General features: G+C 34.7%; 4 protein-coding genes and 2 long non-coding RNA genes across 8 annotated transcripts in view; 4 read left to right on the plus strand and 2 right to left on the minus strand.

Annotated features, from left to right (window-relative positions):
* Window positions 1-8,081, plus strand: part of LOC106318060 (probable disease resistance protein At5g66900) — an 18,355-nt gene extending 10,274 nt beyond the window's left edge. Inside the window, exons 1-4 of one of the 3 annotated variants that reach the window (XM_013755909.1) lie at window positions 4,560-5,500; window positions 5,782-6,544; window positions 6,621-6,829; window positions 7,081-8,081. In XM_013755909.1, coding sequence (XP_013611363.1) covers window positions 4,855-5,500; window positions 5,782-6,544; window positions 6,621-6,829; window positions 7,081-7,916 — 2,454 coding nt within the window. In that variant the 5' untranslated portion in view covers window positions 4,560-4,854 and the 3' untranslated portion in view covers window positions 7,917-8,081. Of the gene's footprint in view, window positions 1-4,559; window positions 5,501-5,781; window positions 6,545-6,620; window positions 6,830-7,080 lie in introns of those variants that run through there. The other 2 variants (XM_013755908.1, XM_013755910.1) reach the window with 2 other exon arrangements.
* Window positions 178-1,693, plus strand: LOC106314029 (probable disease resistance protein At5g66890). The gene is given in 4 exon segments (XM_013751978.1): window positions 178-191; window positions 552-769; window positions 856-1,620; window positions 1,623-1,693. Coding segments are annotated over 4 exon segments (1,068 nt in total).
* LOC106318062 lies at window positions 3,690-4,476 on the minus strand. The gene is made up of 3 exons (XR_001265284.1): window positions 4,372-4,476; window positions 4,131-4,252; window positions 3,690-4,028 (listed from the first exon to the last, which is right to left on the minus strand). It is a non-coding gene; the product is annotated as an uncharacterized LOC106318062 (long non-coding RNA).
* A 2,108-nt stretch (window positions 8,082-10,189) lies between the features above and the next one.
* On the plus strand, window positions 10,190-11,910 carry LOC106318063 (probable disease resistance protein At5g66890). Its single transcript, XM_013755911.1, has 3 exons — window positions 10,190-10,437; window positions 10,725-10,942; window positions 11,041-11,910. Exons 1-3 carry the CDS (start codon window positions 10,241-10,243, stop codon window positions 11,877-11,879), a joined length of 1,254 nt encoding a protein of 417 aa, XP_013611365.1. The 5' UTR covers window positions 10,190-10,240; the 3' UTR covers window positions 11,880-11,910.
* Window positions 11,911-13,500: 1,590 nt separating this feature from the next.
* On the minus strand, window positions 13,501-14,966 carry LOC106318064 (LOB domain-containing protein 36-like). The gene is made up of 2 exons (XM_013755912.1): window positions 14,822-14,966; window positions 13,501-14,609 (listed from the first exon to the last, which is right to left on the minus strand). Exon 2 carries the CDS (start codon window positions 14,603-14,605, stop codon window positions 13,598-13,600), a length of 1,008 nt encoding a protein of 335 aa, XP_013611366.1. The 5' UTR covers window positions 14,606-14,609; window positions 14,822-14,966; the 3' UTR covers window positions 13,501-13,597.
* Window positions 14,967-17,940: 2,974 nt separating this feature from the next.
* The window catches only part of LOC106318065, a 3,012-nt gene continuing 1,271 nt past the window's right edge, over window positions 17,941-19,681 (plus strand). The window contains exons 1-3 of the long non-coding RNA XR_001265285.1: window positions 17,941-18,205; window positions 18,294-18,409; window positions 18,777-19,024. This is a non-coding gene — a long non-coding RNA (uncharacterized LOC106318065). The remainder of the gene's footprint in view (window positions 18,206-18,293; window positions 18,410-18,776; window positions 19,025-19,681) is intronic.

Consider the following 19,681-nt stretch of genomic DNA (forward strand, 5'->3'; position numbering starts at 1 on the left):
ATAAATACAACTAACAATGATTTTTGTTTACATATTACCCATCAAATAAAAGAGAAACAAACACAGCCACACCGGGAGATACAAGAGACAATCCCAACAGACACAAAGGCAGCAACAACATCTCCACCTGCTCACTCCTCTTGTCTTATAAAAATAGCTTATATGCTCAATGTCAACATGCCAACGCTATTGTATTCTTATGAGAAATACATATATTCGTTTAAAACCCATTAATACTCAAATACTAATTATCACTCATTTTATAGTTATTTCTACAAGTCTTCATATATTTGTTTTAAAGGTCCGGTAAAAACAAATATATTTGTTGATCTTACTATATTTGTTGAAACTAGATTATATATCCAAAAGACCTAATATCATGACCTAAGTGACATCCTAAAACCTAAATCTTATATCCTAAATCCACTCCCAAGTCCAAATATCTAAACCATTACCAAAATAGTAAACTTTACATTTAAATAGATTCAGTCTTTTTAATCGCTCTTTCCTTAAGTTTTATTTTTCTCACTTTAAGTACGCTTTAATATCAGGAAAAATAAGTATGAAGATGGCTTCTTCAATGAATTCTTGGTCAAACAAGACAACATCTCAAGAGAATTTGCTATACATCAATGCGAAAAAGAGTCGTTATCGATCCTCAAAAGGAAAAGATTAAACTTGGATATACAAGAGAACAAATTTCCGAACTGGTGTTTAAATCAAACACAGCCTGTTACTTTGAACACCTATCCACTCTCTATCTCTACTGGTAATACAACCATCTCTTTACTATGTTTTCAAACACTCTTTGATAATATTATGTAACTTGATGTGGTTCATCTTTTTTTCTTTCAGATGATTCATTTACATCATGTTGGGTTGAAATGCATTGTCCAAATGTCGAAGTTTTAGTTCTTAATCTCTCTTCATCAACTTATGCATTACCGAACTTCATTGCTACGATGAAGAAACTGAAAGTTGTGATGATCATAAATCATGGTTTTGAACTTACAAAGTTGACCAATCTGTCTTGTCTCAGCTTATTACCAAACTTGAGACGGATCAGATTCGAGAAAGTTTCAATCACTTTGCATGACATTCCCAAACTTCAGCTCAAATGTCTTGAGAAGCTATCTCTTTGGTTGTGTCATTTTAATGATGCTCCCAACGAGTTAGAAGACTTAGAAGTTGATGTTACTGAAACCCTACACAGCTTACAAGAAATCGAAATAGATTATTGTTATAATCTTATTGAATTACCACACTGGGTCTCTCAAGCTGTTTCACTTAAGAAGCTTAGCATCACGAACTGTAACAAGCTATGTAGACTCTTAGAAGGTATGGGAAACTTGAGGAACCTTGAAATGCTGAGACTGATTTCCTGTAGTAATATCTTTGAGCTTCCTAAAACCAGCGAGAAACTCAGCAAATTGCGGTTGCTAGATGTTTCTGGATGCTTTCAACTGAAAAGGTTGCCTCTAGAGATTGGGAAGTTGCAGAAACTGAAGACGATTTTGATGAGAGATTGTTACCGTTGTGAGTTGCCAGATTCAGTGAAGAACCTAGAGAATCTAGAGGTGAGATGTGACGAAGGAACTGTTTTCTTATGGGAGAGATTCAAATCAAAATGAAGAATCTGAGAATCACTGAAGAGGAAACAGAGCATAACCTCAACTTGCTTCAATTGTTCTAATGTAAGTTTTGCTTTGTGTGTGTGATGTCTTGCAAGTTTGTAACATTGGGAATTGCGGTAAAAACTATATGATTTTATATTCAATAAATTACTAAATATGATAATTAAGAAATTTCATCATATTAAGTCTGGTCAGTGTAAAATATAATACAATTTAAGAAAACAATAAGATAATAAAACTTTGGAAAATTTATGTAAATATAGTCACAATATATAATGTTTATATAAATATAAAAATATATAATATTAAATTGAAATGATTGAAGTCTAATAGAATAATAGTATTTAGGTTGTTAATTAATATAAAGGTGCTAAAATATAAATTTCAAAACTAAAAAATATTACTAAGATTTGATATTTAAAAATAATTATGTATACATATTATTATTTTTCTCTATATATAGACTTCATGTTTAGGTTATCAAGTATCATAACATTTTGTATCTCTTACATATTCTACAAATATGGCTACTATTATGGCTAACATTCTTGGTAATCGGATTCGACTTTGTAAACGAAATATGTATCACCAATTAAAATTTGATTTGGTTGAGCTGGAAAACATTTGGCACATTATTAAGTGAATATTAAGGCTTAGTTAATTATTATTTCGATTATAGTTTGATATTCTGTTTTATCATTTTTAAGATTGTTTTTATAAGTTTTTGTGTAATTTATGTTTGTTTGTGTTATTTAAAATATTATAACTCCTTTATTATATTTAAGTTTAATATAAGTTTTTTTTATCATAAAGTAAAATACATTAAAATAAAACAAAATAATAATCAAATTGTAATGATTAGAAACTTAGTGGAGATGATTTAGTACAATTTCCCAACTTTTAGTTAACTTGATAATATTAAATTAATAAGATATTTAGTGAGTATATCTCATCATTAAAGTTGCTCTTAGCGAATAACTTTTTCGAAATCTCAATGAACGTATGATGATTTCCTAGGTTGGTAGGGTGGGAAGAATGGTTTCTTGCAACCGCAGCAAACGTATGAAACGAGACGGGTGTTGTGTCTCAGCCGCAGCAACTTCCCGGTTTCTTGCAACCGCAGCAAGCGTATGAAACGCAGACTGGTGTTATGTCTCAGCCGCAGCAACTTCCCGGTTTCTTGCAACCGCAGCAAGCGTATGAAACGCAGACTGGTGTTATGTCTCAGCCGCAGCAACTTCCCGGTTTCTTGCAACCGCAGCAAGCGTTTGAAATGCAAACCGGTGTTATGACTCAGCCGCAGCAGCAGCAAACGGGATACTCCTTTGAAACGCAGACGGGTGTTATGTCTCAACCGCAGCAGCACTGGGGTTACATGCAACCGCAGCAGCCGCATCATCACAGTTTGACGACAACGAGGACTGGAGTTTTCAACAGGCAGCACGAGCAAAATTATCAAATGGATGCTGAGTTTGAGTCGGGGATGAGTAACAGTTCTGCGTATGGTAATGAGTTGATGTACATGATGACACATGCTTCTCAGCCGCTGCCACAACCGCCTCAAATGCAGGAGAAGCAGACGTGCGACGAGGAGTTTGCGTAGGAGTACATGTTCATCTGGTAGTTAGTAAAAGAAGGGAGCAAAGGAAATTATCAAAAATGAGTTCAAGGACCACTTGTAATAGTTTAGGTATATTCTTTCCGTTATAAATTATAATTCACATTGGCACAGAGCCTTCATATATACAACATTTAATATTTTTGTCTTCCGCCAGCTATTTGCCTATAGCGTCTCACCTGCCTTTGGCACTGCTCAAATCGATCTCGGTTCATAGACAAGTTAGGAACTTGATGGTTCGTGTCGAGGTTGTTCCCAGTTAGTCGATGCGTTGCCTTGTTTAGGACCAGAGTGTTTGGAATCAGCTCTTTACATGTTGGACTCGTTGTATTTGGACGACGGAGGAGTAACGACGGCTTTGAGCGATTCTGAGACGTGCACGGCTTTCGCGGTAAAATAACAGTGATATCAAAGAGAATAGTCGGAGACAGTGAAAATGCTAACAAGAAAGTGATATCAAAGAGAATTATACCAACCAAATTAACGGTTTTTCTCATTTTATTACTCGCAACCATTCAGGTGTAAAAATGTAAAACTCAGAGGACGAGGAACGCTCCTTTGTGTATTCTCCTAGTTCCCTCTTTTTCTTCTGATATTATTATTCCGATGAGCTTGCTTGTTTGAGGGAAGAGAAATCAATAGACGCGAGCTTTGGGAGGGAAAGTCTCAAGCTCATCGTCGAGAGTGTCCATGTGAACAGGCCTATACTCCAACCTCACTTTCTCATCTTCCCAATACCCCAATGTATGCTTCATCCATTCTCCATCCTCCCTTTTCTGCACACACAAGTCATTATATATATATTTGAGAGCTGGTTTTCTATCATCATCATCTTCATCGCTATATGATATAATGTTTTAAGAGGAAGAGAATGAAACCGTGAAATCCTCCCGAGCATGTGCTCCTCTGCTTTCCTTTCGTGCTTCCGCTGAATGCATTGTTATGGACGCGTTTATCAGAAAGGTTCTCCAGTTCTATTGTCTCTATCAGATCAGAGTTCCTGCACTCACCACATATAGCCTCAAGAGTTTTACCACACCGTTAATTTACATTAATAATTAATAATATCGATTCACAATGATAAAAGTATATTTTCTTCTATTTTTTTTTTTTTCTTACCATATCAAACTCCGATCTTTAACCTGGACATCCTCGAAACTTTCCCATGCCTTGTCGATCAACTGACAACCTGCAATTATTTAAGAATTGGTGGCCTTTGCAGGTGAGATACAGCTCTGAATTCACTATAATAAGTTAAGACAAGTTTTTCATCCTCGAAACACGCTCCCGTCTACCGAATCACATATGGCGCGTGTGGATTAACGGTCTAACGCAGAAGGTTAACGGTAATAGCGCGGCAAGTGGGAAGCAGCAAAGAATAACACTTTCCAATGGAGTAAAAGTCAACGACGACGGCGAAGACTGCTTTGAAATGAAGCTAATACCTTTTTTTTTTATTCGGTCTTCCTTGTCTACCTTCTATCGTTTTCGATATTCTCGAAGCATCGTACACCTGAGAGGTCTCCTAAAATCTTATAATCTGACAAAAGCTAAGAGGTTTTTTTTTTTTTTTGTGTTTGGTCCGAAGGAAGAAAAACAAGAATGACCGATTGGGTTGATCTGGGATTAGGTTCTGTTGCGGGAGCTTTGGTCTCCGAGGCTCTGAAACTTGTGATCGAAGAGGCAAAGAAGTACAAATCCTTCAAACCCTTGTCCAAGGATCTCGTATCAACGATGGAGAGACTGCTTCCATTGACCAAAAAGATCGATTCAATGCAAAATGAGCTAGACCTTGGTTCAGGGGAGCTAAAGCAACTAAGGGAAACGATCGAAAGGGCTCGTGTTCTGGTTCTCAAGTTTCCAAGCGTCCGGTTCTACGAGAAGTCTAAATACACCAGAAAAATAGTGGAAATCAATGAAGATTTGGCCAAGTTCTGTGACATTGATCTACAGCTTCTTCAGTACAGGAACCAGTTGACGTTGCTGGGTGTGGCGGGAAACCTTGTGGATAAGGTTGACGGTTTAAGTAAGAGAATGGACGGATTGATGAGTGTTCATGTCCCTGTTTTTAGAGATCTTTGTTCGGTTCCTAAGCTTGATAAGGTGCTCGTTGGATTGGATTGGCCTTTGATGGAGCTTAAGAAGAGACTCCTTGACGATGCAGTGGTTAATCTCGTGGTCTCTGCTCCTCCTGGGTGCGGGAAGACCACGCTAGCTACTCAGCTTTGCCACGACGCAGATGTCAAAGGTCAAGAGATCTTAAAAGTTTCCATCTTTACACTTAGACTCAATCTTCAAGAAATCGCTAGACAATAGTTAAATGTTTTACATAGGGTTATTGATTAAACGGGTCCCTAAACCGATTTTTTTTAGTGTTTTGAACTATTTTTTTTTTAAAAGTTAGTTTAAGAAAAATTGTTTCGGCTCGGTCCGTTTTACCGAGTAGGCGCCCTGCCTATACCGATTTTTAGAACACTGCTTTGACTTGTAGTTCTTGTTTTTAATCATCTAGTGTTTCAATTTTGGCAGGGCATTTCAAGCACATCTTCTTTAATGTTGTCTCAAGTACTCCTAACTTTAGGGTCATAGTACAGAACCTACTTCAGCACAGCGGCTACGCTCCACATACGTTTGAGAACGACTCTCAAGCAACCGTTGGCTTAAGGAAACTGCTGGAGGAACTCAGAGAAGACGGTCCTATATTGTTGGTGTTGGATGATGTGTGGAGAGGAGCCGAGTCCTTGCTTCAGAAATTTCGAATTAACTTGGCAGATTATAAGATCTTGGTGACTTCTCGGTTTGATTTTCCGAGTTTTGGTTACAACTATCGTTTGAAACCTTTGGAAAATGAAGATGCCAGAGCCCTTCTGGTTCAATGGGCATCACGGCCTGTTAACACATCCCAAGCTGAGTACGAAGATCTTCTCCAAAAGATACTGAAACGTTGTAATGGATTCCCAATTGTTATTGAAGTAGTTGGCGTTTCACTTAAAGGACGATCTCTAAATACGTGGAAAGGGCAGGTGGAAAGCTGGTCTCAAGGGGAAACTATTCTTGATAGTCCTTCTCAGCCTACTGTGCTGGAATGTCTTCAGCCTAGCTTCAATGCCCTGGAACCTAATCTGAAGGAGTGTTTCTTGGACATGGGATCGTTTCTCGAGGACCAAAAGATACGTGCTTCTGTAATAATTGACATATGGATGGAACTATATGGTAAAAATAGTAGTATCTTGTGCATGAAGTACCTTGAAGACCTTGCCTCCCAGAATCTACTTAAACTTGTTCCTCTCGGGTATGTTGTTTCTGTTTGCACCTTCTTGACATGTAAACCACTAGAGGAACTTATTTTTTTCTTGGTTTATGAGCAGAAATGAGACAGAAGATGGTTTCTACAATGAGTTCTTAGTCACTCAACATGATATCCTCAGAGAGTTGGCTATACGTCAAAGCGAATTAAAGGAGAACTTGGAAAGAAAAAGACTAAACTTGGAGATAAGAGAGGATACATTTCCAGACTGGTGTCTGAATGGACCAAGACATCCTGTTGTTAATGCCTCTATGTTGTCTATCTCTACAGGTAAAGTAATTATACAAATCTCTGATTTTACTATAACCAATTTCCAGGAAATCACTGGGCGGTGGTTAGGAAGCTTATAGAGGGTTAATGTTTTGAACGTCTAGACCGACTTTTTAAAAAGTCAATTGGAAAAAATCGTTTCGTTTACACTCTATTTGCCAACTAGGCGGGCGCCTATACCGATTTTTAGAATACTGACTATAACTATTAACTATGTTTGGTCTTTCATCTTTTTCTTGTTGTTGTTACAGATGATTTGTTCTCATCAAATTGGGTTGAAATGGAGTTCCCCAATGTGAAGGCTTTAGTTCTTAATCTCTCTTCACCGGATTATGCATTACCAAGCTTCATTGCTGGAATGACTAAGCTCAAAGTTCTGACAATAACAAATCATGGTTTCTATCCAGCAAGATTGAGAAACTTCTCCTGCCTCAGCTTATTACCAAACCTGAAACGGATCAGACTGGAGAAAGTTTCAGTCACTTTGCTAGACATTCCCCGGTTGCAACTCGCCAGTCTCAAGAAGTTGTCTCTGGTCATGTGTAGCTTCGGTGAGGTTTTCTATGACTCTGAAGAAATAGATGTCTCTAAAGCTCTTCCTAGTTTACAGGAGATTGACATAGACTATTGTTATGATCTCTATGAGTTACCTTATTGGGTTTCTGAAGTTGTTTCATTAAAGACTCTTAGCATCACAAACTGTAACAAGCTCACTGTACTTCCTGAAGCTATAGGCAACTTGAGTAAACTCGAAGTGTTGAGGGTGAGCTCTTGCATTAATCTCTCCGAGCTGCCTGAAACTACTGATAAACTCAGCAACTTGCGGTTTCTGGATATATCTCATTGCTTGGGATTGAGAAAGTTGCCTTTAAAGATTGGAAAGCTGCAGAAGTTGAAGAGGATCTCGATGAGAAAGTGTTGGAGATGCGAGTTGCCAGATTCAGTGAGGGATCTAGAGGATCTGGAGGTAAAATGTGAGGAAGAAACCAGGTCGATGTTGTGGGAAAGGTTGATGCCAAAAATGAGAAACTTGATAGTTCATGAGGAGGAAACAGAGCACAACCTCAACTTGCTTCAAATGTTTTAAGTTGTGATTGAAAGAAAATTTTCCTAGCTTGTTTATGTATTCTGGCTTTGTTAGTAAAATTACTGGTACATATTTGATTGTTTTTTTTTAGCTTTTATATATTTGTTTCGGTTATCATGTTACAAAATTATGGGTACATGCATATTTGATTGGTTCCTTTACATATTTGATTCTTTTACTAGTAAAGTTTTCATATCTGAAGGTAGAGGTACCCGATTTTCGTTTCTAGTTGCAAAGAGGAGATTTAGCAACTATCTATTGTCTCTGATCTAATAAAATTAGAGGTTTTAACATTTTGAAAAATATATATATATCTATACTATTATTTGCGAAATAATTTTTCACAACAGAACTCTCACGTTAAAAGTTATATATGCTATTATTTGCGAATTAAGTGATTTTTTGCAACAGAACTCTCACATTAAAAGTTATAGCGGTTAAAGTAGTTGTTACCCTTAATGAATTTTTATATATATTTTATTATACGATTAAAAACGAATTTATATTAATAATATCATATTTTTGTAAAAAAGAAGATAATTCTTATATATTTTATTTATATCTTAATGAATTTTTATATACAATTTTACTATATAATTAAAAATGAATTTTCTATTTATAATATCATTTTTTAAAAATAATAATTCTTATATATTGTGTTGTTATCTTGAAATAATATTTTTTATTTTTTATTTTTTCAATTAAGATATACAAAAATTTATAATCAAATATTAATCAAGTAAAAATATTTGTATAAAGATATTTTCTAAAATATTGTTTTGATATTTGAGTGTTTTTAATGAAAAACTTTATCAAATATAAATAATTTGATATTTGATTTAATTTTTTTTGACGATATAAATAATAACTTATCGTACTGATTTGATTAAAAATAATTCGTAAGAAGATTATGTCTGCATGTGTGGGTAAAACACCTAATCTATTTATATTATTATTTACAAAGTGATTTTTCGCAACAAAGCTCTCACGTTAGAGCAGTTAAAGTCTTTAGTACCCTTAATAAGTATTATATAAATAATTTAATTTATAATTATTAACATATATATTATTAACAAATATTTTCACGTTAGATGACTAGATATCATGAATCATATCTTCAAAGTTTCATGTTATCTATCACCAATAATATAAAAATTATATATATATATCTAAATTTGTGTATTTGGATAAGTATGATATATATACACATGGGATCATATCACGTGTACGCAAAATATTAGTTTGTATTTGATTGTCAAACCAAATTTATTTAGATATTAAATATCAGATAATATTAAAATTACTAGATTTAAATTACTTTTTTATATACTCAGATTTACTGGGAGTGAAAAACTGGATATTTTTTTTTTAAATTTAAAATTATTTGTTCTGCCACCAATAATAAATTTTTTATATTTAAAATTTTCCAAAATATTTATACTATATGAATGTTCCAATTTTTATGTCATAAAAATATTTAAAATTCTCCAAAATATTTATATTATGTGAATGTCCACTTATACCATAACAAAAATATATATTTTGATGAAACCTTTTCAAATATAAATTATTTGATGTTTAATTTTTTTTTTGACAGTATAAATATTATTTTTATAGTGTTTTTTGAATTAATAATACATATAATAATAAACTTACATGAGATGATTTACCATAATACTTAAGAGTATTCAAGCGTTGTTGATCCTTATCTAAATTCAGACTTGAACAGAGTAATTTTCCATCATTTCTACAAACTATAATAGTCATATTCCACAATGTTCATTTTAATAATGAACTATAATCTTTGTAAATTTCTTTGAAATCTTGAAATAGAGAGGTCAAAACAGCAGTTAGATACAATCTCTCATGTTACTATTATTTTATTTTTTTGTCATCTCTCTTGTTACTATTATTTTATTTTTTTGTCATCTCTCTTGTTACTATTATTAAGGGTGCATTTGTTTTCTAATAATAATAAGGGACCCTAATAATAATTATTAATTGATTCTTTTGTTGCATTTTTCTTTGATTATTACTTTTCGTCACATTTTCTTAATTCAAGTTGATAGACATTGTTGACTTTTTTTTTTTTCGAAAACAACATTGTTGACTCTTTTTTCCCTAAGGAAACTTCTTTTCCGTGTTTGTTAAGTCACTAGTACCCCCGTTCTAGGTAACTTCTTTTTTGGGAGCGCGCGACTTTTTCTTCGTTATAAATATTCAAATAAAGAGACTCTCAAAAGAGAAAATTTCCCTGTCTTCTGCATTCAATATTAAGTTCAGAAAAAAAAACTCTTCGGTCATAGGGAACCATTATAGATTCGATGCAAAGTTTTGATGCCTTGACCCACAATCTTAGAGAGTATTTCTTGGACATGGGCTCTTTTCTTAAAGATCAGAAGATCATTGCTTCCACAATAATCGATGTATGGTCTGAACTACACGGTAAAGATAATATCATCTGCATGAATTACCTTCAAGAGCTTGCCTCCCACAATCTTCTTAAACTTCTTCCTCTTGGGTATGTTCCTTTCTATTCATTTACCAATTCTTTGCATGTTATTTTTTATTCATCTATCAAGTCTTGATCTTACTATATGTGTTGAAACTAGATTATATATCCAAAAGATCTAATATCATGACCTAAGTGACATCCTAAACCTAAATATTATATCTCAAATCCTTACTCCCAAGTCCAAAAATATATATAAACCATTACCAAAATAGTAAACTTTACATTTGAATAGATTCAGTCTTTTTAATAGCTCTTTCCTTAAGTTTTTCAATTTATATATGCTTTAATATTAGGAAAAATAAGTATGAAGATGGATTTTTCAATGAGTTCTTGGTCAAACAAGACAACATCTCAAGAGAATTTGCTATACATCAATGCGAAAAAGAGTCGTTATCGATCCTCCAAAGGAAAAGATTAAACTTGGATATACAAGAGAACAAATTTCCAAACTGGTGTTTAAATCAAACACAGCCTGTTACTTTGAACGCCTCTTTACTCTCTATCTCTACTGGTAATACAATTGTTTCTTACTCTGTTTTCACACACTCTTTGATAATATTATGTAACTTGATGTAGTTCATTCTTTCTTTCTTTCCTTTTTGATTACAGATGATTCATTTACATCATGTTGGGTTGAAATCCGTTGTCCAAATGTTGAAATTTTAGTTCTTAATCTCTCTTCATCAACTTATGCATTACCGAACTTCATTGCTACGATGGAGAAACTGAAAGTTGTGATGATCATCAATCATGGTTTTGAACTTACAAAGTTGACCAATTTGTCTTGTCTCAGCTTATTACCAAACCTGAGACGGATCAGATTCGAGAAAGTTTCAATCACTTTGCATGACATTCCCAAACTTCAGCTCAAATGTCTTGAGAAGCTATCTCTTTGGTTGTGTCATTTTAATGATGCTCCCAACGAGTTAGAAGACTTAGAAGTTGATGTTACTGAAACCCTACACAGCTTACAAGAAATCGAAATAGATTATTGTTATAATCTTATTGAATTACCACATTGGGTATCTCAGGTGGTTTCACTTAAGAAACTTAGCATCACGAACTGTAACAAGCTATGTAGACTCTTAGAAGGTATATGCAGCTTAAGGAACCTTGAAATGCTGAGAGTCATTTCTTGTAGTAATCTCTTCGAGCTTCCTAAAACAAGCGAGAGACTCAACAATTTGCGGTTGCTAGATGTTTCTGGATGCTTCCAATTGAAAAAGTTGCCTCTAGAGATTGGGAAGCTGCAGAAACTGAAGAAGATTTTAATGAGAGATTGTTATCGATGCGAGTTGCCGGATTCAGTTAAGAACCTAGAGAATCTAGAGGTAAGATGTGACGAAGGGACAGTATTCTTATGGGAAAGATTCAAACAAAAGATGAAGAATCTGACAATCATAGAAGAAGAAACAGAACATAACCTCAACTTGCTTCAACTGTTCTAATGTAAGTTTTGCTTGTGTGAGATATTTTGCAAGTTTGTAACATTGGGAAGTATATGAATACAGACAAGATATTTTACGTTTGGAAGTATATGACTACTGATATGATATTTTACATTACATTTGCATATTTTATCAGTCCATATCTATAAATAGTTAAGAGTAATTCATAATTCACTATGTGAAATTATTGCAACACGAGCTAGCCATTAAATTTAATAAGAATACCAAAGGTAATTCAGTCAAAAAAAAATACCAAAGGTACGACTATAGTGACTAGTGTAGGAACATGGCCTATCAATCTTGGCATCTCCATCTCCGCTCCATTTTTTCCTTTAAAATGGAGTAAAAGTGAATATGGAGTAAGAAATGCTCCAACCCAACTCCATATCTCATTCCATAATGAAATTTACTCCATAAATGGAGTAATCTATTTTTTGTTCGTTCATCACTCCATTATGGAATGAGAAATGGAGTAGGGTTAGAGCAATTTTACTCCATTTTCACTTTTACTCCATTTTGAAGGAAAAAATAGAGTTTTACATTGGAGATGTTCTTACCCATAGGCCAGTGCTTAATTTAATGACCAATGCTCATCAATTTCATCACCTTCTCTTTATTGCTATATACTAAGGGCAGAATTATCGGGGTTTTTAGTGGGGGTTTTAGTGGGTTTTTTAAGGGGAGAGGAGTCCACAGGAAAGAAAAAACCGGTGACAGAAAGGCCAGAATAAGAATCGATGTTCGCTGGTTTTTTGCATTGTTCACGGGTCCCACTGACACGTGGCGATCCGCGATTGGTTAGTTTTTAATTTTTTTTTTATTCAGACAAAAAAATAAAATAAAAATAAAAAATAAAAATAAAAATAAACTCATTTGGGTTTCTTAATCATGGTCTAAGCATCCGACTGGTTAGATTAGTATACTATTATACATGCATGTACAAAGTATCCAACTCTCATGAACCATCAGGTAAAAACATCTACAGCTCATCCACATATATACATCTTATGATCATATGACATGCTATGTTCAGAAGGCTCAATGAATGAAAGCTAGTTAACGTTTTAGATTGGTTTGACCATATTTTTCGATGGTATTGTAAGTGTTTTCAGCCGTTGTTGGTTCAATTAATATAAAGAAGTTTAACGATGTGATTGAAGCTAATATATGGATGAATAAAGTGTATCTAATGAAACACCACTTCAAAAAATTTCCAGATAGAAAGGTGTAAACAAATCGCAGACTCTTCTTAAGCTACACAAATTACTACTCTATTAGGAAGAAGAAGAAGAAGAAAGCTAGTAATATACTATATCGTAAACTACTACCAAATCATAGTCTAGGTCAAGAATCGGTGAAGTGATTTTAACAACTAGGTTAGTTAATGCATTGTTGTTCAGAGAATCCAACACAAAGTAAGTTTTAAAATATGGCCAAATGAAAAGGCTCTATCATTTATTTTTTTGGTAAAAAGGCTCTATCATTAAATGTCGTATTAAAGCAAAACTTGGCTCATCTGTGCCAATGTAACTGTACTATACCGGAAAGAATAACCAAAAAGCAGAGAAAGTACACCAAATCCAAACCCTAAACTATTTTGATCCTTAAATCAAGAAAACATTTGAGGTTTTTGAGTAAGCGAGAAGATTAAAGGCCGTTTCCTCTGCTCTCTACTTCTTTCTTCTTTTACTAATTACCGAGATGAACCAATGGTACTCCTAGCTACCCTCCTCGTCGCTCTCTGAACTCGTCTGCGTCTCCTGCGTTTGAAGCGGCCGCTGTTGAGAAGATTGCGTAGGCATGAATAACCGAGCCTCAATATCATAGGTACCACCACCAAGAGCCAAAGAGTGTGACACGCCGGTTACGGTTGTACCACTGGGCGTCAATTGATTAAACCCGGTTGATGTAACAGAACCGGTCGGTACAGAGTCAAAACCATCATTAAACCTCAAAACATGAGCCTGAGGTTGGTTTTGATGATGTTGATGTGAACTGCTACTTCCTCCTTCCCCATACGCTCTTAACATTTCACTATGTTGCTCTCCAGCAACCGCTTCTGGTTGCTGAAACTCAAAAAACTGTTGCTGTTGCTGCAGATGATACAGTTGTGCAGTCGGAATAACCATCATCGATGGATCATGATGCTGTTGCTGAGTCAGCTCAGCAGACACTGAAGAAGAAGAAGACGGTTGCTGCGTTTCCGGCATGAATTTCTGCGTTTGGGGGATGAATTGCGTCTGATGCGTTTGCGGCGTGAAATGCGTCTCCTGCGTTTGCGGCATGAACACCGTCTGCAGCGTTTCCGGCACGAACTGCGGCTGTTGCGTTTGCGATTGCGGCATGAAATGCGGCTGCTGCGGTTGGAGAATAGGAAACATAGCTTCAGGACCGATGTAAGTCGCGAGTTCTCTCCTGGCCACGTCAGTATCGCGTTGAATCTGTTTGAGCCGTTGTTGTTGGAGTGAGATTAAACCGACGCAACCGTAAACCGGCTCTTGGATTCTAGTTTCGGCTTCGTAGACAAGAGAGGTAACAGCGTCTTCTCTTTGGTTTAAGGGTAGTTCGCTGAGAAGCTTAGCGACGTTACTTGCTCCGAAAGCTTTGTGAACGCATGAGAACTTGTTAGGTTGGTCTGGTGGGAAGTGTGGTGCGAATACACATTCTCGTGTGCATTTTCTCCTCAGGAACTTGCAAGCTGAGCATGGAGAGTTTGAAGACGCCATCTCTCTGCAAAAAGAAAAAAAAATGACTTTATTTTATTAAATAAAAACGTTTCACCATCGTAAATGCATCGAGGAAACTTCGTGTCACAGTCATACAAGATAACACTAATCTATTAATATCAATCCATGTCAATCAAACTAATGATATCAGTCCATGTAAATCGAACTATTAACTGAATCAAATCATCGATCAAAGAATGGAAACATCAGTCGTACCTCAATTTAATCCGATCTCTTTCGAAAACGTTCTTCTCTGATCTTTGTTTTAGCTAGGTTCCTGGTAGTCGCTCTCAAGGTTCTAGGGTTTCTGTGAAACCCTATTATTTATCTGATCTCCGATTGACTCTTCCTTAAGCTCCAAGATTGTTAAATGTTAACCAAGATAAAGGAGAAGAAAATGGTAAAAAAAAAAAAAAAAAAAAGGCACGAGGCTCCCACCAAGACCATATAATAAAATTTTAAGTGCATTTGCTATTAAATGCTTAGAAGAAGAATTGAGTAATGAGATGCAACCAGTACCAGATCAATCTTTTGTACTATCTCACGGTGACTAAAGATGAAAATGGCAATGAGAACCATAATTACAACAGTTTTCTTTCATTCCAACGGAGATCTTTTACAGTAGCGTATGCAAGCCATAAACTATAGGCGTTAAGATTACAATAGAGGAAGATCTACAGCCGTCATTATCTGGGGTTTTACGTTTTAGTTATAAAGCAACCACGTGCGTGATAATGGTGTTATTATTTCATTTGATTTTCATTAAATTAAATTATTTCATTTAACTGATGTCTTTGTCTCGAGATAAGTCCTTTTCCTCTAATCTCTTTTGTTTCTTTGCATTTTCCTATAATCTCATGCTGATACGAAATCTTAAACAGATTTACTAAAAAAGTCAGCCCCACGAATACATACTTTTTTTTTTATTTGCTTCCATCTTTATATATGTACATTATAAGCCCCAACGTCCAATTAACTAATCAACATCATTCAAGTATTCAACTATCAGATATACTCTTAAGCAATTATTTTAAAACTTCTATGTTTTACTTTTGCAAAATTCCTTTGATGGGATTTAGTATTTATAAAATTGTTTGAGACTATAGATTTATAGTTACTTAATTATACTTTTTTTGAACAAAAGTTACTTAATTATACATTTTGATAAATTCTTTAATATCTGACCATATTAGAAATTAAAGAACTCATCAATTAATTATATCAATCAAATAATTTAAAAGAATTCCAAAGATAATTTATACACTTGCTCTTCACGTAGTTAAGCTTACAAATTAAGTTTTTAACATTTTATTGGTCAGGGTAGCATCAAAGTCCTGCAGTCTGAGCCAGATCAGTCTAAAGACGAGTCAGCTAGACTGATCAAACGACTTAGTCAGGATTAGGATTGGACTGATCGTCTAAGACAGTGTTGGTCAGTTAGGATAATGATGTCGAGTCGAGATATAGCAGTTGATTTTGTCGGACTGAACTGGTCGGATTTTAGACAAGACAATTGAACTTGTCATCCGAGATCACTAAGTCTAAGTATGGACTGACTGACATACATTCCGGTGGGAAGGATATTAAAATTATAAGGACGGTTAGAGATGCTCTTAGGATGGAGGCTATCTTTTATAGCAGCATCGAGATTAAAAGAACTAAAGTGTATGAATGGTGACAGAGTAAATGCGTTTTTCAAAGCGGTATTACACAATCCGCTTTTGATTCACCAATCACAAATATTACTGAGGTGTGTGCGGTATTGGTGGACAAAAAAAGCAAAAACGCACTTGGTCAAAAGTGCTTGTTAATTAACTGACCACTCTTCAAAACCGCACATCAGTTAATAAGCAGCGTTTTTGTCAAATACGCACTTCAAATAAACTGATCGGTTACTTTTATATTTGAAATAAATATAAAAAGTTGACAATTGTCACATAATTATTAATAATTGTTTTTTTTGTTCTAGAGCTAGAGATTTCCATTATAAAAATGCAATAGATTTACTTTATAATTTAAACATGATTAATATATTTAATCTATTTATACATATGACACAATAAAAGATAACACTGTATATATTTATGTGAGAATCAAAGTATTTAATACTATCTTTTTGTTATATAGTATTCTTTTATTAAATATGAAAATAGATAGGCATCTGCACATTTATCCAGAACAGAAAACCGTACCGAACTAAACCTCTTTTTTCGGTTCGGTTCAGTTCAGGTCTAATATCTTATATCTATGGAATCCGAGAAATGAAACCAAATTTTGTATTTCACATTATTTTTAATATTTATCTTTCAAAACCGCAAAATATTTTTTAGCAATCAAACATTATTCTATATCGCTTATTTTATCAAAATTGCACTTATCAAATGCATTTCACTTTGAGACATTTTATTTTAAAATATATTTATTATGTTGACATATTATTTATATTATTTTAATATATTATATATTCTATACCATTATTATTTTATTTATTAAATAATTATTCAATACCGCAAATACGTATTGTCACCAATCAAACATGATTCTGCACTGTTTTTTACTTAAAACCACAGTTGTTCTGTAACGTATTTTAATTCCGCACTTGCACCGTCCCGTTTTTAATACCAATTCCGCCGTCACCATTCGGAGCCAAAGTGTGTAGATTACAAGAGAGGAAAATCTACGTCTGAGATAATCAAGCTCACCTGGCAACTCGAGGTGGAACTAAAGTGTTTCGTTATATATGTTCAACAAAAGTCTAATTCACACGTGGTTGTGTGTTTCATCACTGATAATTTGAGGAGGGGTTAATGATCTGAAAAACTTTTTATTAGATTTAATATTAATAAAATATTTAAACATATAATTAATCATTTGAAAAATATTTAAAATCTTATATTATTAGAAATTAAAGATTTTATCAATTAATTATGTCAAAGATGATTTAATTATAGTTAAATTTAATAAATACAAATATCATCTTTAAGATGATATTAAACATTTATTTTAAATTAAACTCTATTTACCTTTATATATTCAATCTTGAAAACAATCAAAACCCGAAAAGATTCATTTGATAGGGGCATAATTGTTTTTATGTTTCGCAGAACAGTACATAATGGTAGTTACCTAATGACACCTAAAGCTACGGGTAGAGAGTGCAATTTCGCAAAACAAAAATAAAAACATTCATGGAAAATCAAAAATTTCGAAATTCTTTTCATATAGAAAATCGAAGCTATATTGTCAATGGGGCAAGTTAAAGCCCAATAGTAAATTAGCTAAAACCATAGAAAGCCCACGAAGCTTAAACCCCTGCCACTGCGTTTGATGGAGAAAGCCGTAATGGCGAAATGGTGGCGTGGCCTGAGATCCGTGGCGGAGGTGGCTGATCTTCCGGCATCTTCATTCGTTCATCGGCTCGTGATCGGACGATTGGCCGGATTCCCGCCGTGGTTTTTCCCCAGTCGGTTCTCGAAACGGATGCTTCGAAGCGAGGCGTTTCGATGAAGCAGATTTTGACGGCTGATAGGAAGCAGATTAAGTGGATTATCGACTCGGTGGGTCTCCCGTTCTTGTGTTCGACAACTTTCAAAGCTCCAGGTGATTGCCTGATGTATTCTGATTACAAACATTGTGAATGAGGTAGCTGGTGATGGGATTAATATTGTTTTGGTTATTTCAATTATAGATTCATAGAGATGAAGAAAGTGGAAAGATACTTAACTTAGTCTTCGTATGGGCAGCTGAAGGTTGATGTTCCTCTTGTTTTCAAAGGGCTAGATAATTGCCCCGGTATCAAGAAAGGTAACACTCTTTAGGAGAGTTATTGTCTGCGGTCTTGTGCTTCGTCTTTGGATTGTTAGATCAATGCAAAGATTTTGCTTAAGCTACGTGGATTGTAATATTTCCGATTAATGAGCAAATCTTCAGATCAGTTTTTTGTTTCTTTGCTCGATAATGCTCTTATTACTTCTCTTGTGCCTTTAGCTAAATCTTGTTTAGAGAGATCTTTCACTTTTATCTCATAGTTAGGGTTTGTGTTCCAATGGCAAACGAATTAAGAAATGTTCTTATGTAGCAATGGAAATTTGAAAGTGTACTGTTACTTGATGTATATGAGCTCATTTGTACTGTTTACCTATAATATGAGTGTGTTTTTTGCTGTGAGCAGGGGGGAAATCTACGGTCAATGAGAAGCAGTCTGAAACTTGTAGGCCCAGCGGAACACATCCCATCTAAAATCGAAGTAGATGTGAGCCAGCTGAACATCGAGGACAAAGTGTTATTGCAAGATGTTGTATTTCATCCATCGTTGAAGCTGTTGAGCAAGAATGAAACATTGCCTGTGTGTAAGATTGCGGCCACAAGCCCGGTGAAAGAACAAGAAGCTGTTCAAGCATAAGTAAAGTCTTGGAAAAGGTAAATATGTTGTCCCATTTTGTGAAACTTTCTTACAAGGAAAGAAAGCAGATTTTTTAGAATAACTTTTTTTTTTTCTTCTTCTTTGTATAAACCATTTTAAGTGAAAGGGCTCTTGTTTCTTTTGTGCGTTTTGAGCAAAAAGCAAAAATAATGTTTCTTTTTATGCATCTTTTTATATGTTACTTAACACCGAAATACGTAGCCAGCGACTTGGTCCATTAGCAGTGGGAACTGGGACCTAAGAGTTACATGTGTCTTGTGTTGTGTGTTGCGACTAGGGATGTTAACGTAAGGTAAAATAACCCAGCCCAGTCCAACCCGCAAATAACCCAACCCAGTTTATACTCACCCTGCAAAAACACATAAACATCAGGATTGAAATCCAAACCAAAAAAATAACCCAATATGGTATGGGTTTACCCGTGGATACCCAAAGTATTATCTTATTTACTCTGAAGATCATGTAAAATATTAATATCATTAATGTTAACTTTAATATAAAAACAAGATTTTGCAATTTTATAGAAAACTTGTTGTAGCGCAAAAAGTCGTTTACGAATTCGGCGGAAAAATTCGGTTTTTCTTTTTCGGCGGGAAAACTCGGTTTTTCGGTTTCGGCGGGAAAACTTGTTTTTCGGTTTCGGCGGGAAAACT

This window comes from Brassica oleracea, chromosome C9 (genome assembly GCF_000695525.1).
Source record: "Brassica oleracea var. oleracea cultivar TO1000 chromosome C9, BOL, whole genome shotgun sequence".
In the NCBI taxonomy this organism is placed as follows: Eukaryota; Viridiplantae; Streptophyta; class Magnoliopsida; order Brassicales; family Brassicaceae; genus Brassica; species Brassica oleracea.